General features: G+C 30.8%; 1 protein-coding gene across 2 annotated transcripts; it reads left to right on the top strand.

Annotated features, from left to right (window-relative positions):
• The first annotated feature begins 1,923 nt into the window (after positions 1–1,923).
• LOC148273674 (uncharacterized) lies at positions 1,924–22,088 on the top strand. Of its 2 annotated transcripts, none has more exons than XM_088238359.1 (12): positions 1,924–2,012; positions 3,038–3,219; positions 4,592–4,788; positions 5,184–5,533; positions 6,155–6,324; positions 8,461–8,748; positions 10,175–10,341; positions 10,750–10,886; positions 11,158–11,389; positions 19,384–19,507; positions 20,679–20,800; positions 21,767–22,088. In XM_088238359.1, the coding sequence occupies exons 1-12, from the start codon at positions 1,945–1,947 to the stop codon at positions 21,836–21,838; spliced, it is 2,109 nt and encodes a 702-aa protein (XP_088094485.1). In that variant the 5' UTR covers positions 1,924–1,944; the 3' UTR covers positions 21,839–22,088. The 2 variants fall into 2 exon arrangements, with proteins under 2 accessions (XP_088094485.1, XP_088094486.1); XM_088238360.1 differs by lacking the exon at positions 1,924–2,012 and adding an exon at positions 2,127–2,231.
• The last annotated feature ends 3,114 nt before the right edge of the window (positions 22,089–25,202 follow it).

The raw sequence follows: 25,202 nt of genomic DNA, 5'->3' as shown, positions 1-25,202 counted from the left end.
TAAAAATGTAAACAGAAAAATAAAACATGTAAAATTTTGATTTGAAGTTATTTTATTACTAAAACTTGAAAACCCAGATTATTGTTTGGAATATTAGTTATTATGCATCTAAAATAATAAATATTCAAACCGCTTTTTAAAACTGACATTATTTAAAATAAAGAGTGAAAAAAAAATTCGGGCTGTGGTCCTGTGGCTAGTGTCTTGGTTTCACAAATCAAAGGCCCGTGGTTCGAATCCCACCCTACCCTAACTTGATTCCCATTTTCTAATAGTGAGTTATTTACAATTCGTTGAAAATAGACCTCAAAAATTAATATTTAGGTAAATCATGAGAACGCAAAAATTTCTTTTTATAAAAAAAAAAGAAACATCAATAATGCAACAAATATTAATAAACCTATTTTTTTATTGTGCCCTGCGGATTTTAGCTGACATGACTTATAAGTCATATAGGTGTGACAAAATAAAATAAATTAGATACATAGCGCACCCCGCTGATGAAAGTGGAACAATTAAAAAATTCACAGTAAATAAATCACTGAAATTACTTGGCTTCATTAACAGAATATCCTTTGATTTTACTCATGTCCGTACAATCAAAACTCTTTATTGCTGAACTGTTCGCCCTCTTCTAGAATATGCTTCCGTGGTCTGGTCTCCATTCTATGTCAATCGCATAAATCACATTGAATCGGTCCAACATCGCTTGCTTCGAAAAATAGCGTGGATGCTCAGACTAGAGAGAGATAATTATTCTTATGCTGAAATAGAGTCAATGTTAAATATTTCTAGTCTACAAAAACGTAGAACTAATTCCAATTCCAAACTAACTCCATATATATGTTCGGCATACTAAATGGTATAATCGATGTTCCATCATTACTGGGACAAGTAAAATTCAATATTCTGACACGTAGATTGAGAAACAATGAAGTTCTGTTCATCGATCAGCATAGAACAAACTATGGCCTAAATTCTCCAATGACCCGTCTTTGTCGTATTGTTAACTCAAGACAAGATCTGGACTTTTTTGGTTTAAGTTTACAACGATTTAAACGAGCACTAAATAAATAGTCTAGATCTTGTCTCGATGTTCCTTATGTTTGTCAATGCTTCTTTCTTTTTTTTAAAAATGTTTTAAAATATTCTTTTATTGTAATATTTAAACCTTATAAATTGTACACATGGACAATGTCCGTTAATAAATAAATAAACAGTTGAGCAATAAATAGTTTTGATATTGCGGACATTAGTAAAATCAGAAAATATATTGTCAATGAAGCCAAGTAATTTCATTGATTTATTTACTACATTATCTATATGCTCGTTGTATGTCAGAATTAACGTTGCGTCATTTTAACTTTCTGTAATCCAAAGCAAAATAAATAAATTGTCGAAGTAGGTAGGTGTGAGGGTTTGGCAACTCTGATTGTAAGTATAGCAACACTTTCACAAATGGTTGCCAACTCTACCGATTTTTTGGTAGATCTACTGATTTTGGGAGCAATCTACCCATTTACCGAATTCTATGGTAATCTTACCGATTTTTGAATATGTTTACTGTACTGTAAATATTTTTGACAACAACACTATAGCCTCCCCTTCTCCCCGTCGCTCATTACGATTTTTGAACTGTTTGTGATATGCGAATCTGTTTTAAAAAAACAATAACAAAAAAACAACAAAACCCCCCTCGAAAACAATAAATTAGGCAGACAACGTGGAACTGTTTTCTAAAAAAACAGCAAAAACTGTTTCTCAGATAACAGGTTTTGGCAGCGTGGCTCGTCAAAAGTAACAGAGTTAATTATTTTTGTGGTACTTTTACAGCTGATAACGGATCTAGAATCTACCAATTTGTTTTTCTAATCTACCAATTTTAGCTTGATGAGGTTGGCAACTCTGCCCGCGGCACAGGTACAGAAAAATCCGGAATCCGGAATGGTCCGGAAAGCCTTCCGCAGTGCAATTCTTCAATGTTCTAACAATTCGTCTTCTAAAGAATTTCGGTTAGTTATTCAATTGAAATTATCTTTTCTATGTGTATGTTCAATTTAACCATATCCGCATCCACAATGTTTTCACAGTGTATGTTTGTTTTCGACTTCTATCTGCCAGTGGAGAGCTGAGTTTACATTAATTTTCGAATCGACTAAAGCGCCTCGATGGCAGCGCCGTGGGTGCTAATTTGTATCATTTTTCAGTCCCCATAACTATCGTCCTCAGTGGTGTGTTATTTACTTTTTTGAATTAGTTTTGTCTGTTTTCCTTAATAAAATATAGAATTGAACCATTGTAGTTTGCAGGTTCAATTTTATTTTGCGTTGCGTTTAAAATGGCGGCCGGACGGTAGTCGAGTTTTCATAATCGGAATCTTATGTTTGACAACCTTGTAAAATGTATATTCGCTGTGAAAATGTGAAAATCGTTGCAATTTGTTGTTTGACATCTAACCCTTGGATTTCCCGTTTCGGTGAATTTAAAGGGCGTTTTTTATTCATGTAAAACTACCTACATTGCTGTTGCAGTACGTACGAGATTGTTCATGTACCGTTGATTGAGACATTGATCAGCGATTATACTACGAACATGTTTACTTCATAATATATGTTATTTATTATGTATACGGATGTAACATAGCGCAAAATCGATATTTTCACTCGGTTTGGATCATGTTGAGATTAAACTGACTGCATTTGTTGCATAAATATTTAATTGTTTCGTGTTAAAAGTCGACATAATTAGCGTGTCCATTATCAATGACTGTTTTCACATATTATTATTTTATTTCGGTACCACTTAGTTTTATTTTGAAAACCTTCATTATGGATTCATCTCGACATTGATGGTTTGAATGCAGTTAAAAGTACACAATACCTTAAATTACGATCTCTTGTTTATATTTTGCTTTTGTTCACTAGTTTGTCCAATCGCGAAATATTTGTCTTCGGTGCGCGGTGTTGGTAATAAATTGTAACATTGCATTTCGAAAATATATTTCTGATGATCAACTGAAGTAACTATTTTGTTTCAGAAACTGCTCAATAACATCAGCAGAAGGCACAGCACTCCGGAAAACTGGCCAGTTGGCCGGCACCGCATTCACCATGAATTTAGAAGACAACTTAAAGTCTATAGAAAACAATGACCTGCATCGTTATTTTGTAAATTATCAAGACGACGTATCTAGTAATGAAGTTAGCATACGAATAACATGTGAGTTACCCTACCTCAACTATTACAGTGCCGTTTACCTTACTGCACATTGCAGAATTATATATTGTTTTTACCAATGTTGTATGATGTATAAGGTGTCATGTTTACGCACTCCGACACAAAGCCGGAGAAACGCTGAGAAATATCGTGGTCTTTAGCCGGTTCATCGGTTTCTTTTTAAATGTCATTTTTTTTATGATCCAAATTTGTTGCATCAGAAAGGGAAAACATTTTTGAGAAGGGAATATGGAAGTCTAGGCGCACACAGTGTGTAAAGTGGCCACTTAAACCGGCCAATGACAGGTCATAAGCCCTGTAAATGCCTAGACTTCCATATTCCCTTCTCAAAATTTTTTTTCCTCCTTGTTGCAACATATTTAGATCTAAATAAGTCCCCAGAAAGGAAATCCAGCCAGTCTGCAAACGTTTGGGCATACTCAAAACATTGTTTTATATCAAAATGCCCTATATTCTTTGAAAATAATCATTATTGAGACCTATTTCAATAACAGATAGGAGTTTGATAACAGCCACCGAGCTTCTTGCAGCTACAGAGCGCATGATGATGAGAAATTTAGTCCCCATTTACAATTTTGTTTAAATTGACAATCAGGTTTATTGTATTAATGGAATATAAAAATAAATCATTCATAAAAATAGGAGTCAGATTACAACACGTCTTGCAGCTACTAAGCTGCAAGTGTTTACTGCTGCCATGTGGCTAACTGGCTGCCTGATAATTCCCGGAAGATAGTAGGATCACATGTGTAATTACAGAGGGATGATGCCTATTGATCTGCATTGTTTTATTTTATTAGACGCAACATTCCTGTTCAATTTATTTTTTACATTAATATTAGACAAACACGTGTATGAGAGGTGATTTGTCATTTTGTATGTTATTAGAATTTAATATACCATCAATAAACATAAGTTCACTTTTAGTAGCACTGTTGTAATTGATGAATTATATATATATATATAATTAATTATAATAATAATAACTTCGATTTCGCATTTTAATTTTAAAATAAATAATTACGATACCAAAATGCATTTTGTATTTTAGTTTTGATATCAATTAGTTACAGTATTTTGTGAACAAATGTTTTTAAATTCGTAGTAGAATGGATTAATTTGCTTTTGCATTCGTTTTAAAGTTTGTGCAAATTCAGGACATTACTGTTCATGTCCTGGCATCCATAACTGATACTTAAAAATATAAATACTTATATGTTATAGTGTGCGTGCCCTCAATATCTTTTATATGGGAAAATACCTACACATTTTTTACAATGACTTCGGCATAAATATATTATGCAAATTCAAATTTCAGTTAATTGTTATATTCATATTTCTTTATCTTTTTTAGCTAATGAAGAGGGTGACATTGTCGAAGAAGTGAATGAAACCGGCACTTATTATATGGACGAACAGGGGCATTACTATTATCAGGCATCATCAGAATCCCAAGCCACCTTAATAGAACACGAGACAATGATTGAAGAGAGGGAAATCGAAGGTGATGAAGAGGTCTCTTTAGTTGATGCTGTTTCAAATGAGGAAGAGGTATTGATTTAATTAATTGAAAATAAATATTCATTATCCTCTTAAAGTCATTATCCTATTTAAAGCTTCCCTTTCCCTTGCCCTGGTGGAATGAATAAGGCTGTATAAAATAAAACCAGAGTCAGTTTTTTTTTTGTTGAGATTAGTCCACCTCATACTGATTATAGCTTTTGCGTGCTATGTCCAGAGTTATCACTGAAGTATTCATTTATAAGTTGGTTTTTCACTGTAATATTTCATAGTCTGCAATGGCGCCTGAAGCGTAATACTGATCACCTTACCTACATGCAATGGGTAATCGGAATACACTGAATTTGGCCTGCCAATTCAGTGCCCTATGCACCACTCGATGTGGAAAGGGGAATGATGATTATTTCAATTTGATTATTTTTCAGATTGTTATAAATGATGAATCTGGTAACCCAATGGTGATACCTGGCCAAGTCTACCAAACTGTGACCATCGTACCTTCAGAAGCTCCTAACGGTGACATCAGTTATGTAATTGTGGTACAACAAGGGAATGACAAAGTACAGGATGATAATAACTGCGAAGTTGTACAACCCAACAATAATTTGACTGTCTATGATTTCGATGAGTCAGAAGAACTTAATGAAGTTAGAAATATAATCAACTCCGATGAAGAGGATGATAAATCAAAGATTGTCAAAATTACTCAGAAGAAATCACAGCCAGTTGCACCCGCTCATATGTGCAATTATTGCAACTACACAACTCCCAAAAGGTATGTTAGATTAATATTATTGTTTTTTGCAGACATTTCCCCATATAGTTGTTAGTAATTTTTGATATTATCATTTATACTATCAAATTTAAATTGTGCACTTTTGTACTGAATTGCTCAAAATTGACTCTTCAAAGCAAAAAAAAACATAGAAAATTGAGTTTACATGTTTGACATTGTGCTTTGTATAATTTACATATCCAAATTTTGAAATCAGTAAATATAATTTCTTATTTATTTCTTTTACATGGTGCCTTTCTTTTTTATTTTCTATATTGGCTGGTTTAAGTGATCACATTACACACTGTTTATTACATTTACCATTCATAAAAGTCAGCAAATGGAAGAATTAAGGAAATGTGGACGTTCGAACAAAGGCAGAGTTGTGAATGTTGCACAGTCGTAAAGTGATCACTTGCAGCCATTGACAGGTCATAATCCCGGGTAAACCGTAGACTTCCATATTCTCTGTTGCAAAATATTTCAACTTAATAAATTGCCTAAATCCACACTACCGTCACAATAGATCTAGACTGGTCGCAATGACCTTAGGAGCTTATAAAGCACTGACTGGTCCCCATCTACAAGATATACATAATATACTTCACCATTCTTTTTCAGATATTTGTTATCACGGCACATGAAGTCACATTCAGAAGAGAGACCACACAAGTGTGCAGTGTGTGAACGTGGCTTTAAGACTCTAGCATCCTTGCAGAACCATGTGAACACACATACTGGCACCAAACCTCATCGTTGTCGTTTTTGCGAGAGCGCATTTACCACCTCGGGTATGTTTTTCACAATCATGCTGATACAAGTTTTGGGCGTGCATGAATATCATTTGAACGTAGTTATGCAGAAAGCTGCTATTCCACAGTTTTGAAAAAATTAGAAATTGATGTTATCGAATGCCATAAGGCCAATTCTATGTTCTGCTGAAAATAGCCAGGCCGCTTTCACACAAAAAACTAATGATCACCTTCTAAAAATAGTGTTGATCACATAAATGGCATTTCTGAATTTGCAGAAAACGCCCACAGCTCTAGAAAAATCTTGCCGTATAGATGCTGATTGGAAGATTAATGCCTCCAGAAATTAAGTTTTCTTTTAATTGTACATGGAATAAAAAAAGATGATTATATACAGAATGTCACCTCATACATTCAAAGTTTTCAAACGAGGTTTCATTGATTATTTTATCTGGCTGTTTTCTGCAAAATGCATATTTTATTTTGTGTGGTAGCCAAACTTAAAAAAAATCACAAAATTTCCTTCAACACATAATTAAATTCTTTTTTTTACTATATAATAATTAAAAAAACATTCCAACTGTTCTGTAGATTTGATTATTTACTCTTTTCACACAAGTGCTATTATCTCAGTTTCTATGGCTGGCTGCTTTCTGCATATCATTTTTACTCAACAAATTCCAATAAATCTTGAAAGACTGCTAAAAAATTTCTGTAAACAGTGCTGTAATGTTGTGTTACATTTGGCAAAAAACAAGATATTTTGAACTACAGAATTTTAAATTACATTATGTAATGCTGAACCCGGCAATGCTTTTTCTTTTTTATTTTCTTTATTTAAAAAATAAACATTCGCGTTCTTATAATATACCCAAATATTTTAATTTTGGTAACCATTTTCAGTAGCTGCTTGTACCAGATCTTTTATCCACGCTGCTCTAAACTATTTTAAAAACCATTTTAAAAAACTGTTAAATTTGTGAAACGGTAACTGTTACTGCTTCTCTTTTCAAATAACTGAAATGCCCATTTCTTGTGAACATCAGCATATTTTTTAGTGCCACAATGATACAAAGCTCGGGGCATTAACCTATCCAGACCGAAGGGGGAGATTTGAATCTCCCCATAGACCGATTTGGTCAATTTCACTTTATGTACATAAGCATTCGGCAAACGAACAAAAATTAATAAAATACACGAATGAGTAAAATATGTGTACGCGAAAACATGAATAAATTATTGCACAGTCATAAATACTTCCATTGTTTTATTCTCCTGGTGCCATATACAAGTAGGCGCTGGGGTCGTTTGGTCCCCCCGTTCGGATCAAGTGTAATTTTTGGATGCTTAGTGAGGGTTTGAATCGAACTTTCAATAAGTGGTGTAGTTTGAAAAAAAAAATCAATTTATTACACTGTATCGTTTACAGTAAAAGGCAATATTCTAAAGATGATATGCGTAGAAAAATACATTTACTTTTTTGATAACACTTAAGTTTTAACTTGGTTTGTAATCTAATCTACTGTACTGCTACTAAATTGATAATCATTATTAGCATTACTCAATTTTACTTCTCGACTGCTTTTGAAATATAATTAATTGACATTCAATACTCTGATGGATCGCTTAATATATAAATACTGGATTGTTAAAGTAATGGGACAATAATTAACCTTAGATTCATAAACATTTGTCTCACAGACCCACAAAACATGTAAACGCTTACAACTTTTATAGTGAAAGAGATGGAATGTTCAACTTTGAAGTATGTTTAAATATATTTTGCTCATTTTTATTTAATTTAATTAATAATTAACAAACAACATTTAAGATATTAAATGTGTTTAATTGTAACTTATAGTTCTAAAAAATGTAAAATCATCAATATAACATGTTCATTTGAAAGGCGAATATTTATGAATACAGTAACTCCCAAGTATGTTTATGAATCTAGGGTTAAGACTAAGATGTATTAAACAATTGAAAAGCGTACTGATTTGGTTAATTTATTGAATATAGATACGTATCTAAATATATTTTTATAATATTCGATTCATTTGCAATTTAATATTAAATAAATCCTAAAATAGTTTTTTTTTAAACGTATGTGGTAAATGAATGAATATGGTTTTCCCATCACTGCGTGTAATATTAAACCGTGTGATATATCAACAGGTGAGCTGGTAAGACATGTGAGGTATAGACATACCCACGAAAAGCCGCACAAGTGCAATGAGTGCGACTACGCTTCCGTGGAGTTGTCCAAACTGAAGAGACACGTGCGCTGCCACACTGGGGAACGTCCTTATCAGTGTGCGCATTGCACATATGCATCGCCAGATACCTTTAAACTAAAGCGTCATATGAGGACACACACTCACGAGAAACCATATGAATGTGATGTGTGCAAATTGCGATTCACACAATCCAATTCGCTCAAGGCCCACAAACTTATCCATAACAGTGAGTATTATATTAAAAAAACATTACTTAAACTATAATAGATTGTTTATATACCTAAATTCTTTTTAAATTTGACAATAATTCCAAATATTTTCAAAATTTAAAATATGACATATAAATTCATTCTTTATTTACTGTGGGCCATAGTTATAAACCTGGTTTAAAATTACGCCTAGGCATAGTGATAGAATAAGGATGGTATATATTTTTTTTAACTTACAAACCCCGCATAAAGTTATACCCTCTATATAGAGCTGGGATAGCAACCAACATGGTATAACGCTGGAATAAGCCAGCGATCTGTTACCTGACACATTTTTCAATTAGTAAAATGGATTGCATTTATCTCAAATTCAAACAATTTATAAAACATGCTGTCTTTTTTTAATTTTTTAAATGAAATATTGTTTATGAGTGTAAAAATGATCATCAAATTTACATTACATTCAAATAAATTTTATTGAGCATTCGTTTTGAAAATGATCCTTGTTGTATTTTGCAGTATTTATACATAAAAGATTTATTATTTTACATCTTTAAATTTATGAAATGAAAATATATGCGTCTAAAACATTTATCAATGGCATATTTCATTTTGTTTCATTTCGATATGTATTTTTTTAAATATGAGTAATGTCAATTTGTCCAGGGTGTTATATCTATGAAACGTCATTCTTCAATTTACATTGAACATTCTCTTGAAAGTTCATGACGCCCGGAAAATATGGTTTATTTATAGTTTTTTTTTTTTTATGAAATTCCAAGTCTTAAATACCACAATAATAAAATAAAACATTAATAAATAAATATCATATGGTTTTTTATTGACTTGGATTTTGTAAGTTATGTAGACATTTATTTACTTAGTTTTTTTTTGTTACTAACACAAATAACGCATTAGTATTTGTAACTGCACACACACACACACAGCTTGTTCATAAATGTACGCAGAAATGTGGCATAGGCAAAAAATTAACGATTGAATAAGCTTAGTATAGTTATACTAAGTTGTAAATATTTTTATAAGTAACCCTTTTCTTTTACCGGGTATACGCAGTTACACCGGGTTTAGTTATTCCGTAGTATAAGGAAATCCAATATGTAAGGCCCTATGAGAATTATAGTCTTTACCAAAATACAAGGTATAAGATAACAATAAAAAAGACCAATTAATGAACCATGCCTTAGAAATCATCCAATGGTCAAAATGGCCAAAAAAATACCTTGTACAAAACTGCAAAATTAAAATAAATGGTATTGGATTAATTCGATTAATCAAATGAGCATTCAATGGAGGTCTAGGTAATGTCCATGTCTGCAACTTAGAAGTGAACAATAGAAAAAGAAGAGATAAAGAAAAGTTTTATTTCTGATTAGTTATTAAAATTTTTAATATTCTAGTAAATATTTGTTTTTAAAATTTAAGTTGGTGATAAACCTATCTACCCATGTGAACTATGCCCAACAACTTGTGGACGTAAAACTGACCTTCGTATCCACATACAAAAACTTCACACCTCTGTTAAGCCCCTGAAGTGCAAAAGATGCGGAAAGTCCTTCTCTGATCGATACAGTTATAAAATTCACAATAAGGTATGATTAAAATAAGTTTGCCCAGTGAAATCTCTATCCATTGATGTATGATAAATAGGCACATCATTCCTATACTAGCTGCACATGGCAAAAATTTCAAAAATTCTTTAGTGAACTTAATACAAATAATATCCATGTTTAAGTAAAATATTGTTTTAAATTTGAAAAAAATCTGAGAAATGTGAGACTGACATTCTCATCCTTTTTTGTGGCTATTTTTGATTTGAACATCGAATTGAATGCCGATAAAAATGTTAAAGAAATTATTTGGTGTATGAAATATAATGAAAATGGTATGTTGTTTATGTTAACTGGTTATTGAATAACTATAAAAATCTATCTACATATCTTGTTTATAACATTTGCACAAATAATGAATTGTAATAAATTTGTTGAATACTGTTTCAGACCCATGAAGGAGAGAAATGTTTTAAGTGTGACATGTGTCCGTACGCATCCACTTCACAGCGTCATCTTAACTCTCATATGTTAATACACACAGATGAGAAACCCTTTACGTGTGAAATATGTGAACAAGCATTTAGGTGAGTTTTTATTTATTAAACTATAAGATATCTCAATAGAGATGGAATACTTTTTGAGCTGTCACTTTAAAACTGGCGATATTAAAATATAATGGCTTAACATATCACAAATTTTTAGTGTTGCCAGCGTAAAAGTTAGTTGTAGTTTCGATTCTTATTAACTTCTAGTCTTTAATGGAATACTTCTATTTATCTTTATGAAATTCCCGACAGTTAAACCCAGTACTGAAATCATTTAGATAATCTCGAGATATTGTTCTCAAATGTTTAGGCAAAAGCAGTTGCTGAAACGCCATCAGAATCTGTACCACAACCCAAACTATGTCCCCCCAAGTCCTCGCGAGAAGAGCCACAAATGCCAGGAGTGCAAGAGGCAGTTCCGTCACAAGGGGAACCTGATTCGTCATATGGCCGTTCACGACCCTCTCTCCACTGTCCACCAGAACAGCCTGGCCCTGAAGCTAGGGAGACAAAAGAAACTCCATATACTTGATGGACAGCAGGTCTGTTTTTGCGGTTTTAAATTTTACTTTTTCACTTGGTACTCATTTATAATGGAGAAGTTTAGTTTCCAAAATTTTATTAAAAAAATGCCAAAATGAAACTTCTCTAAAATGTACATAAAAAATATGCTTTAACTTTTTCTTATTTTAAACAAATGTTTTGAGTTGTCACCATTTCTCATTTCCCACTTAGTTTTCCAAACATGATTATTACACATTTTAAATGTACAACATTGGTCAGTCAAATTTGATCACCACAGTTCAATTTAAAATTTTTAAAATTGTCTTGAGTTTGCAAGCTGTAGGACAGGTGACAGTTGAACCTATGTTCTTACATTTTTTTGTGATTTCTGAAACTGAACTGGTCAGTTTGCATTGAATTGTTTCACAACTTTGCAAATGTACTCCCCTGTGGAGAATTGATGACATTACAAAGATTTAATAAATCTTTCTAAAAAAACTGTCGAAATAATATAAACAATATGTAGGACTGTTTAAATAAAACTAAACTTTAAATTTATTTCAACAGAGGGAAAAAAAAATTGAGAAGGGAATATGGAAGTCTAGGCATTTGAGGAAATGTGGATGTTCAAACATGGGCAGAATGGTGAATGTTACACAGTGTGTAAAGTGGCCACTTAAACCAGCCAATGACAGGTCATAAGCCCTGTAAATGCCTAGACTTCCATATTCCCTTGTCATTTTTTTTCCCTCTGTTGAAATAAATTTAAATATGAACAACTCCCTAGGGAGGAAATCCAACCAGTCTGCAAGCATTTGGACATAATCAAACATTGTTAAAACTAAACTTCTTCATTGATGTGTATAAAAACCTAAATACAAGAGAAATGTGTGCAAATAAACACTGTGCATTTTTTTGTTATTTACTAAGTGTTTTAGTAAACAGTTAAAAATAAAAAGGTAAAACAAAGTTCTTGCTATTTAATGTTGATCAGTTTTAAAATTTTTTAAATTTTTTAAAATTAAATATTTGCCTTATAATTTACCCAAATACTTCAATTTTGAAGTCCATTTTCAACTAGTTTTAAATAACTCACTATTAGATTATTTTTTTATAAAAATGTTTGTATGAAAATCATACAATTTAGCTCTGTTCATTTTGAAATTCATTGTTTACTACCAAAATTGAATGAGGAAATTCAGCCCTATGGGAAATTGGGTAAAAAAAATGAATTCTTATGCCCGGTAAAAATTAGAGTTACATAAATTGTACGGCGAAGTTTCTTGAAAATATACAAAAAAAAAACATAAAAATGATTTTTATAAAAACAAACTACTACATGACGTCTTTATTTCTTCCAAATCAGCCAATTATAAGAGAGCTATAATCAATTTTCATAAATCATACTACATAAAATACATTAAAACTGCAGAACTTCCTCATTGCTAGAATTTTGTCGGTATAAAAGCCTCTAAATGTCAAAATTTGAGAAAACAAGTTAAAAATGCAATTATATGTCATTTTTTTTCACTTTATCAACTGATAAAATTTCTCTATATCCTCTGAAGTTTAGTTTCAAAGTTAGTATCTATAAAAACCCACAATGGTTTTTTTTAATGTTTTTTGGTCAAAACCATTAATTAAATTTACCAGATATATATTTTAAAATCTAATTCATCAAATCAATATTGGAAGGAAATAAAATGAACAAATAACAATAGAAATGGAACAAAAATATTAAAAATACTTTTGTTGAGTCAAACATTCAAATGTATTTTTCTCTGTATAGTTAATAATGAATTTAGAGGGTTTTGTCCACTGATTTAATCTTAAAATATGGCATGCTTTCTGTCAATTTAATATAAAAGAATATTTTTTTAACTCTGATTCCACATTTAACTTGATTGTGGTTTTCAAAGAATCAATGAGGCACCACCTTTTTTTACATTTTAAAGAAAATGGTGGATGGACTGAGTTTAGTTATGGAAATTCGATTTGGAGTTTTGTTTTCATTCTGTCATTGGATGCGTTGGTAATATCTATTAAGTTACATTAAATTTAAACCGGCTCTCAGTAAGTAAAATAAAATTACCTGACATTTAGTAATTAATCTTATTAATAGAAAAACTATTTTTTGAGGTAATAATAAAATTCAATATCAATATATTGATGGTTAACATCCGATTTATTTTGGCCACCATTTGGTCAATTTTTCAGGAAATTAAATAAACAATAAAAAAAAAAAATAGCCACAAGATTGTCAATATTCTGGCATTATTTTATTTTTCTAAATTGATAGCTATCAATGGGCATTTAAATGTGTGTATATAGCTGATTTTTGGGTTGAGATAGTTAATTATTTAACCATCAATATAAATTATTCATAATTAGTAAAATGGCAGTGTTTTTTTTTTTTAAACTCGGTAAATTTATATGTTACTTAACAGATCTTACAAGCTTAGCGAATATTCATTATTTTTTTGCTATGTCAACAGTTGCGATGAAATTTAAGTGGAAAATAAATCATTGCGAATCCTGTTGTAGTAATTTCCATTTATTTATATGAATACATTTCATTTTATCCATCAGCGTAAACAACAATTTCAATCTTGTGAATTTATTGCATCTTACATGTTTTTTTTAACAAACTGCACTCTTTTACACTTGCCTTTTCTATACATAAGATATAGGTACCACGCCATTACTAAATTTGAACTAATTGAACTGCTTTTATCAGCGAACTAAAGTCCTTAAAATATAGCTTGATTAGAATGACAGCTGTCAAACTAATTTCATTAGTGATGGGAAATTACTGATTACTGATCAAATCGATTTTATCAGTTATTTCATGCAATCATAAAACTCTGTTTTTGAAAATTGATATAAAAAACGCAAAAACAAGCCTATTATAGAGTGTTAAACAAAATTATTCACCAAAAAATGAGACATTTATACTTTCATGAACAACGTCAAATGAATAATTTTTTTATTCGATCAATTTGTCCCATCTCTAACGTTTTTGCAGAATGATGTAACCTTGTATGAACGTCGTTAATAATTAGGTTTATTTTAGTTTTCTTTTAGTTTTAAAGCTGAATTTATATATTAATGTCAATTTATGTTTCAAGCATTGTATTAAAAAAATAAATGAACACGCCAGATACAAATAATTTTTCGTGTGTCAATATAAATAACTTCTTTGAAGTTACTACAAAGTTATGTCATCACTTTTTCTGACAACTTTCATTCTAATCATGTTACATTTGAAGGACTGTAAATTTGTGCACTTTTTTGTAACTTTGTATTTCTGCAGCATAATACTAAAAGTGCCTATATTCTGTTACAAATATTTAATGTTTTGTACATGTTGAAAAAATATTAATTTATAAATGTTATTTGTGCAAGCGCATTACCATTGCTACAAAATTTTGAAATTAGATTATGCATTTACAATAGATGACGGTAGAAATGGGGCAATCAAATTTATATGAATTTTTTTGGATTCCTCCAGAAGATGCAATATTTTCTTGGCAATTTTAATCACACTGTCTTGTAGAACAGTACAACATTCGAAGTTAAAGTACGAAAAAATCAACATCGAATAGTTGGATTGTGTTTTCACCAAGTTACTTTAAATTTAAATTGTTTGCCCTTAATTTGATACAAATTTTGTTTAATAACAATTTGTCCATATGCGAATGCATATGATTATGCCCACTTATTTCTCTGTTGTTATTTTTTGTTCTGTGGTTATTGTATTGGGTGTCTCAAAACCTAATTGAAGTTTGAATAATTTTAGTTGTGTCTAACATGGAACGCGGATATTTTGCAGTTGCCATCAGCAACGTTTCAGGTTAAGTCATGCAGCTTTTTTCACTTGAGCAAGACATGGAAATTGGGAAAATTCACTATTAAAATAATTACATTTTTTTTTGCACCACAACAGGCCAGGAGGCCTAATTACAGTGGTGAATTACATCACAGAGCACCCAGGCTTGAGAAAAATCACATTTTTAATGTTTGTGTTCTCACCGGGAATCGAACCCGGAACATTCCGTGCGTGAGTCAAGCGTCTTGACCACTACACCACGGAGGCCGCCGCGTAATAATGACAACTTAACAGAGACGGTTCGAAAATGTCGCACATTTTTCGATCATGATTAGGGGCCATCTCGAGCCGCTGTGGCAAATTGAATGAATAAATTGAAAACTGTTGACTCCGTTAATAAAATTAAAGCAGGTTGCCTTCCTCGTACCGGTCGATTGCTTGAAAACATTGCTGCAGTTGAGAAAGTGTACACGAACTCTTATCCACCTTTATTCGTCATTGTTGTCAACAATTAAATGTCTTCAGAAGCTCTTTGCAATGAGTTTTGACTCAAGACCTGCACACGCACACTGACAAGATTCAATTAACACATCTAAAGCCAACAGACCATGTGAAGTGCCGAACATTCGTCAATTGGTTAATGGAGCATCAACAAGTTGATGTTGGTGGTTTTTCCAAAAAAATTATCTTGGTGCACTTCCAACTTGATGGGTACATCAATAAACAGAACTGTCGAATTTGGGAGACTGAAAACCCACGAGTGATCCTTCAGCAGCCTATGTATCCACCGCGTGTGACCGTGCGGTGTGGATTTTGGACTGGCGGAATCATCGGCCGGTATTTTTTTGAGAATGCAATCGGCAATGCAATTACCGTCAATGGTCTTCGTTATCGCGACGTGTTAACTAACTTTTTGTGATATGCGTTGGATAAAATTGATGTTGATGAAATTTGGTTCCAACAAGATGGCGCAACCTGCCACACTGCGGCAGAAACAATGCAGCTATTGCAGACGAAATTTCCAGGATGAGTTATTTTGCGGCGGGGAAAAGTCAACTGGCCACCAAGATCGTGTGATCTGACACCTCTGGACTTTTATCTTTGGGGGGGTTTTTTTTAAAGAGAAATGTGTATGCAAATAATCCACAAACAATTCTGGAACTCAAAACGGAAATTCGTCGAGTTATTGACGAGATTCATCCACATTTATGTCAAAATGTAAAAAAAAAAAATTGTGAAAAGTGTGAACGTTTGCTAACAATGCCAAGGCGGGCATTTGTCGGATGTTGTGTTCCACACATAACCTCCATGTCTATATTTTACATTGAAAAGAAAACACCCTCAAAATTCGACTGCGGTATCTTTTAATAAAAATAGTTAAATTAGGTTTTGTGACGCCCCTTTATTAAGCCCAAAAGAAGCGAATGTGCTAATATTTTAACAAGTACTGAATTCAACTCTCTGGGAAGCTTATCAACATTTATTTATACTCCAGCAGAGATAGAGATCTTTTTTGAGAAAAATTTAATAGCTGAGGCATTTACAAGGTTTACGAGTTGTGATTGACTGGTTTAGGTAGAATGGAAGAATTTAAGAAATATGGATGTTTTATATAATATGAAAGATATATCATATTATGCCTTTTAAAATTTAATTCTCAAATGTTGACACTTCTAAATTAACAAGTAATTAAACAGAAAACTATTTTCACCCATTATGTTGCAGGTAAAATAATTCAGTATACTCTCACCTACCTCGATAAAAGTTTCAGTTTATTTACTTCAGGAAAATCAGTACACGGAAGGAATGAAAGAAATACAGGTGTTAATAATTACATCTAAATTTTTTAATGTTCCACCAAGTGTAAATCGATCACTTAACCAGCCAATAACAGCCCAATAAGTCTAGACTTTTTATATTATCTTTTTAAAAAGGTCCTCCATATTTGTTGAAATATCAGAGGGGACACTTAACTAAAATTTGTACACAATGTTATCATGTATATTTTATTTTTATTTATTAAGGAAAAACAACAGTTGTTGTATAAGAATACAAAATATAAAAAATAGTACATACATCCAGTTAAAGTTTTTCACAAATATAATGAGAGAACAAGTAACACAGTAAAGAGAAAAATAATATATTATATAAGACATGAGAAAAAAAGAGCTCGTAAGAAGGTTAAGGGATGAGGAAATTGAGTGGAGGAGAGGGATTTTCATAATATAGTTGACCAATTCAAAATTTTAATATCATAAAATAAACATAAGTAAAGGAACATAAACTTATTACACACTGACAAATGTTTCATTTTACAGTGTTTCAAAAAGTTTTTTTTTGAAGTCACAATATTTTGTATTAAAAATATCGAAATGGGGACAAAGTAAATTAAAGTAAATTAATTTTGGAGGCAATGAATTATATAAAAAATGCACTTGTCGTGTTGACTTTACGGGACAATTGATTGAAATACGCTCCAAGAGATATGGACTATCGATAAAATTGTTTAAAATTTTGAAGAGGAAAGACAGATCAGAAATGCTTCTATGTTTAGTAAGGGAAGTTGGACTATGAAAGGAAGAAGAGTCTTCATACGAGTCAAAATATGTAAGAGATTTATGATCCGGAAGTTTAAGGAATCTATTTTGTATTTTATCTAGTTGTGATATATAAATTGTATATCGAGGATTCCAAACAACAGATGCAAACTCAAGATGGCTGCGAACGTATGCATTATATAAGATTTTGAGGGATGCGGTTTTGAATGGTTGAGTGGTGCGTATAATAAAGCCCAGATTTCTGTAGGCCTTATTTATAGACTCCTGAATATGGGAATCAAATAAGAGTTTTTCATCCATAATCACACCTAAATCTCTCAGCTCGTTTTTCCGGACAAGACAATTACCGTTAATTTCATAGTTGAAAATAATTTTATTTATGTTTCTAGTGAACGAAATAACGAAACATTTATGAGTGTGTAAGAATAGCTGGTTATGGTAACAGTAGTCCGCTAGTTTATTTAGGTCGTTTCCCAATTCCCAACAATTATTTTCTAACTTAACTTTTAAAAATAATTTAGTATCGTTAGCAAACAGGAGAAAATTAGAATGTTTAATAAATTTGCCAATGCCTTGCATATCTTGCGAAGTAATATATTGTTGATTTTGTCAAACGCCTTAGCAAAGTAGGTATAAAGTGTCTACTTGGTAACCTTCTTGCATGGCAGATATTATTAAGTAATACATAATAAATAATTTCCACTGTAAAAAAAATGTATTTTGCGATACTGTTATATGTAGTTTTCTTTGTATTTTGGTGATATGTTCTCAGTGGTGAAAAGATCAAAGTGAAAAATACTTTACACCCTTTTCTAATAAACTTTTTAATGACTTTTATTTTTTAAATTGTTGTATGTCCGGTAATGAATATTTATTAAAGGTTTCAATAACCTAGCTCAGCCATACTCAACCTGCGGCCTACCAATCTTTTTTGTGCGATTCAAAACACTTATTATGGAACATGATAAAAAATATAACTTGTTTTGAATATCTTGAGATACGCGCGACAATCATTGCTCTCTGATGTAACAAAAAAACCTTCATCTAAGGAAATACGCTGTTAATGTTTGAGCTGGTACGCTGATAAGCGATAAGTATTATTTTCATTCTGTTTTCTTGAATCAAAAACGGGTTGCAACCATTATTTTTTATTCCTATATTTTTTTTCCTCATCTGTATAATGTTGCAGCCTGCATAACATGTGATTTTCTTCACCTTCATGACAGCGGTTAAATTTTTTTTTGAGCCCTCATGTCGCAACTTGACGACCACAAAATAATATAATTTGGTACTTGGGGAAGTTATATATTTTTGTTTTTCCAAACCTGGAATTTAAAGCTTCAACATAACCTCTTCCAGATAAAATATTAAAGAAAGCTGATGTCCCATTTTTTGCACATCCTTCATTGTTTTGCGATCACGACAATATGCATGTGACCCGAAGAAAAACATGGTTGAGCATGGCTGACTTAGCTGAAAAAATGTCGGTACTATGACTGAATGATGCATTTTTGGTAAATGAGTCTACATAATAGTTATTTTTCTCAAAACTGTATCAATTCTTTCCACCACTAAGACGATAATGTATTTTTTGCCATTTTAAAACGAGTTTCAATAGTTCATTGGCTTTAATATTCTTTTACAGGTAAAAGTCATTCCTCGTTGTTCCGGACAGTCTCCGAATGATTATATACTAGTCGAGGTTTTCCATCTTCCGAGTGAAAATAATGACACTGAAAGTAACTATTCCTTCGAGCAAGGTATACAAGGTAACACTATTAAGTTAATTCATAATCTTTAACGTTTATTGCGCACTATCCTGAGCATCTGTCCGGACGGATTAAGAATACAGTTCCGAGTGTGAAATAGAACCAGAATCTCGGACAAGTGCCTTCGACTCGATGGCTACTTGGGTAAAATCCCGAATGAGGAAATAGAGTGGAAATAAGTCCTGGAAACGTAAGCTGATCACCTGAAGTGTAAGACTGATGACCTCACCTTCATGTAACAGATGATCGATATACGCTGCATTAAGTGTACCGGTACGGTGCCCTATTTAATCTCATTTTCTACCACCACTACCACCGTCCTATTTTCCTGTAGGGGAAGGCAAAGAGGATGGATCGCCTCATGTGTTTACCCTGACAAATTCTCCTAGCTTCTTCAACATTCGTACATTTTGTCATATATATGCATTTATATATTTTGTCTTATTTGTCATCAAAATTTTCCAATCTATAGTTGAGTTGTCTATTTAAATTTTAAAATGTGTTTTTATTTTAAAAGATGTGTATAGTATAATAATTTATTATGTGAAATGTTATAGCACTGGAAATGGCCTTAAAAACCTAAATGATGTTCAAAAACTGTTAATTTAAAATTAAGTAAATTTCGAACATCAGTTATCGGCACCAACTGAAGATTAACTTCCTTTACTGTTTTAGTCAAATAACAAAGTTATCTCAATATGTGTGTATTTTTTTCATCCTTATTTTATCCATACAAAAAACATTACTCAGCAATCTTTAACCCTATTTCTTCGGCCCCAGACATTTCAAGCGCAGGGGACATCTCTACGCCAAGCAGTTTTGCTCATTTTTAAATTTGAAGGTATCGCTTTCTACATGTCAGTAAAATGCAAAACTTTTTTCCCAAAATCAAGAATTACAATAAATCTTTTGCGTAATAATTTCTTTAGAAACTAATACACTCAAACAACTGTAACCTGAGCCGGCATCCGCCAGGTGTCATATTTAGCCAGTAGCATTTTCTAACGACTGCTGAAAACAATTTTTTTGTTTAGAAAATATTTACGTTCTACGTAATTGGGTAATTGGAATGTTTTTTTCTCTCGGAAATTGTTCTATCTACCTACATTATGTTGTTACATTATAAGATTTAAAGACATTCTATTCCTAATAAATAAATAATTAATTCTAGCCATCGAAGAGATCGATGAACAAGAGAAAGACGATGAAGATTCCGAAGATGAGAGCGATAAAAATGATATGAAAGTATCTTCAAACACGGAGAGTGACATGAAGACATGTTTCGGATTTGATGTAAGTTTATGTCCGCATACTTTCTCATCACAACAATATAGCAATTTAAACAAACAAAAAGTTTTGCTATTACTGGTTAAAAATGATTGGTCCTAGATATCATCTGTGACATAACGGTGAAATATACAGTAAATTTATTAATACGTTATAAAATAAATATTAAACTGATTATATGTTTATGGAAACAAGATTTAGGTACTTTTTTTTAGTTATTAGCTGATTTGTGGCGCCGACACTTATCTTAAAAATAATAAAGCTAATTCTAAATTCGCAGTCTAAATATCACTTTCACACATTTGCACTTATCTACAGAATTTATGAACTTGTTAATTTTAATATAGTCACTGGTAAATTTACCACACGTAATAATACTTTTAAAAAAAATTTAATTGAAAGTATACTTACAAACAATAATTTAATATTACTTTTAATATACCTCACAAAAAATAGAAAAACGCTTTATTTCAACAAAACAGGGTTTATTTTTAAATCTCTGAAATATGAAAATGACACAAACGGTGTTAAATGTTATGATTCACAAACGACTTATGACTCCAGAATATCAAAGAAGAACTAAGAACTGAGTCTTTTAGAGTAATATTTGTATTTTCAATACCAAAAACATTCCATAAAAATATCTTTATAAAACCATTACTCTTCCGTGTCTTCTCACAATTAGGAATTCAATTTGGAAGATAAAAAATATGCATGTTCATAAAATGGTTAAAAATAACACAATAAAATATGCAAATTATAAATTATCGTTGTTCTAATTAAAGGGCTATTACTGTATTGCCAATTAAAAGTTCTATCATACCAACAACAAAAAACACCTGTTACAACTATACATTCTTTAAAGTTATATTTTCTTCAATAAATACTACAATATATTCTGGCAGTAATTCCATTATACGTCCACCAACTTTATCAATCATTATTTATAATTACCAAATATTTCCATTTCAGGAAGAAGAAGGTGACTGCGAAGAGATAGTGGATAGAACAATATGGAAAGAAGAAAGTAACTCAAGTTACTAAAACCCAGATTACTATGATATTGTGCAGATTTGTTTTATTATAATGTATATGTTACATAGGTATATATATATATATAGTAAAACCTCGTTTTTACGTTCTTCGATTTTACATTTTCAGCTTTTTACACCGAAATGTTCAGGACCCATTTTTCTTCATACCTTCCTTATACAAATATTCCCCCCAATTAACGTTTTTTACACTTTTCATAACCCCGGTTTTACTCTTAAAAATTCATTTGATGTGTCAAAAATGCCAAAATTATGTCGTAATAATGACGCCGCGGCCCGCGCGCCACCACATGTGCCACGCGAATGAAGAATAAAAACAGGTAAACAACTAATAAAGGATAAATTATTGTCTTAACCTAAATTCAAAGCAGGTGCATTGTTATGGAACTTTTTATTTAAGTGTCTTCCTTTAGGGTTAGTCTTAGTTTTCATTTGAACATAAACGTCATATTGACTCGTACAAATCATGATACACAGTTAACAAACGTTGAGAACCAATAAAGTTTTCATATCATTAAATTGCGATGTTTAAAGCATAACAATATTAATATTTAAAGTTATAAAAAAGATGGTTCAAAAAGCCGCGATCTATTATGATTTTTTTTTTAGTAATGCCATAGAAAAAAAAGTGATACCGTATAAATAAAATTTCCCAACATTTAGGGGAAAAATTATTTTATATTATTTTTCAAAATTCTATTTTTTTCTTTTTTATTTACACATAAAATAATTTTAACAAGCTGTTTTTAAATCAAATAAAAAAACAGATCACATAACATTGTTTGAAAAAATATAAAAATATTTTTAGTGAAATCATTGAAAATAGGTAAAAAAAATATTGTCAATTTCCACTTATCACCGTTTTTACTATTTTTCTGAAAGTATATGTACACTATAGTGTAGCAAATCAATTTCATTTTTATGTTATTCCTATTTTTTCCATACATTTTTCATTTTCTCACTAGCGTTTTCCTCAGTTTTACACTTTTTTCCTACTCCCTTGAAAAACGTAAAAAGGTTTTTTTTTACTGTAATATATATATATATATATATAGGCAAAGACAGAGTGGTATGGCATTCTATCCTCTCTGCCTACCCCCACGGGAAATGGTGTGATGGTTTGTTTGAATATGGAAAAAACAATCATGTTAAAATAATCTCAACCATGAGTTCTTCTTTTAAAAGTAAAAGTATTGTAAATTGTAAATATGTATAGTATTGTAAACTTAGAAATTTAAGATTAATAGATAATGTGACTCCGTAATTCTAAATGTATGATATACATAAGATATGTTTTAAGTTGCTTGCGTGTGGAATGGATATTGAGAGGATTTTTATGTGTTGTTTAATGTTCAAATACATTTCAGTCAATCAGCCATATTATATTAAAATATCTAAAATATATATATGTTAAAATCAAGTACATCATGTTTTTTTTCTAAAATTTTATTCTTTGAATAATAAATCAATTTTCAAATCTGCGCTTTTGAAACTGACAATTAAAACATTCTTTAAATGTTAATGAGAATCAGGAAATTGGTTTCTCATCTTACAAAATGTAAATATTGAAATATTTTATATTATAATACAACATTATATTGTACCATTGCTTAATCTAATAAATACGATATAGATATGAATAGATAATGAATAAACCTATTTGTCGAGAGTAAATTGTTCAAATTGATTCACAGTTAATATGTACACTGCCATCAAGCGTTAGGCCGTGATAGCAGCATGTTTTTTCTATTTGGCAATATTCACCAGCAACTGTCGTGGTAAATTGTTCATTCATTGGCACTGCGTTTTGAACTGAACTTTGTTATTTTACTTTTTTTTAAATCACAAATACCATATGGATATTGGCAATGAATAAAAAATTCACCCACGATGCATAGATTAATTGAATTTTGTCAAATTTTGAGATTGAAATATTTCTCAAAAACCTACGAGAATTAGAAAAGCTATAAGTATTTTTTTTTCCATTGTAAAAAGTATAAATATGTAAATATATTAATATTAATACATTATTCGATGAACTATTTGTATAGATTAAATTATTTAAAACTGATTTACTAGTAATATTTAGGTACATTATTTTATTTATTTTTAAAAATATATTTTTGTTTCAATTTTAAATTTGAAATCTGAAGATTAAATTTTTTCTCAAACATGAAAATTGAGAAAAATATTCGTAAATATGATATATTTACATATTATATATGTGAATATATTATAATATGCATGTGTATATTAAACCATTATTATTCAGAAAACTTAAACAAATTGTTTAAACTTATTCACTATTAACAAGTACATTATGTTGTTTTCTATTTTTTTTAATACGATGAAATAAAAAACCCTTACAATTGACCTATGTTCAAATTTATTATTCCATTGTGAAAATGCTTGGAAACTTGTAGAGACAAGTCAAATACTGACATTATATGGATTATTGACCTATGTTCAGATTTATTATTCCATTGTAAAAATGCTCGGAAACTTGTAGAGATCGAGTCAAATACTGACATTATATGGATTATATCATTAATTTTAAGACAAGACCCATAAAATGTAAACATTCCCTATTTTCTCACTTTATTCTGGTTTCTTTTTGAATTTAATCATTTGCAATATACAACATGTTATATTGAGTTTCGGTCAGTTTTGATTCTGAAAATCTAAAATTCTCCAGAAAGGTATTAATTATGTTTATATTACTCCTCTGGCTAATAGCTTAAATGTGTACTTTCTTAAAAGTTTTAAAGAAAACCTCCAATGTGACATGTTTTATTTCAAAGAACAAAAATCTAAATGCACTAAAATCTACAAAATATATTGACATAGCCAACAGAATATTATGTTTTGATCATGTTCTTTAATGTTTTTATTTCATTTCGCTTGTTATAAATGTATGTATAAATTAATCAATAAATAGTAAAAACTTTCATAATAAGTCTTCTTTTTAAAAGTAAGGGATTTTGTATCCGAAGGGGTTAATAAAAGGAAGCTATAGTCAGGTTGTGTAAAATAAGAGGTCGTTCTCTTCGTCGAGTTTTAGGCATGATCAATTATTATCCATTACAATATAATGTTAATATTTTTATTTTTCCATTGATTATATCTTCCGTGAGTTTATGTATGTATATCGTCAAACTAATTGAGTTTAAATTGTAATTAATTATCACATTTTTTAAGTTTCTACTAAAAAAATATTTCAGTTTTACAATATTGAAATACGTCATTAAGAATGTTTTTTTTGGCATTCTACATAATATTCTAACGAATTTCGGTTGTATTGGGTGGTTTTTTTTTATAGCAAGATACAACTTTAAATTGAAATAAAAGTTAACATA

Source organism: Micrasema longulum, unplaced genomic scaffold (assembly GCF_059751315.1).
Source record: "Micrasema longulum isolate JH-2025_06_02 unplaced genomic scaffold, ASM5975131v1 h1tg001876l, whole genome shotgun sequence".
Classification (NCBI taxonomy): domain Eukaryota; kingdom Metazoa; phylum Arthropoda; class Insecta; order Trichoptera; family Brachycentridae; genus Micrasema; species Micrasema longulum.
The sequence above is the reverse complement of the archived record's forward strand: the minus strand, read 5'-3'. Positions and strand labels throughout refer to the sequence as shown.

Bases quoted from the DNA above. Each gene is read 5' to 3' on its own strand.
- LOC148273674 (XM_088238359.1), top strand. From the start codon at position 1,945: ATGGTCCGGAAAGCCTTCCGCAGTGCAATTCTTCAATGTTCTAACAAT. The intron at 4,789-5,183 runs GTATTGATTTAA...ATTATTTTTCAG, and splicing joins CTGTTTCAAATGAGGAAGAG to ATTGTTATAAATGATGAATC. The intron at 8,749-10,174 runs GTGAGTATTATA...TTAAAATTTAAG, and splicing joins CCACAAACTTATCCATAACA to TTGGTGATAAACCTATCTAC.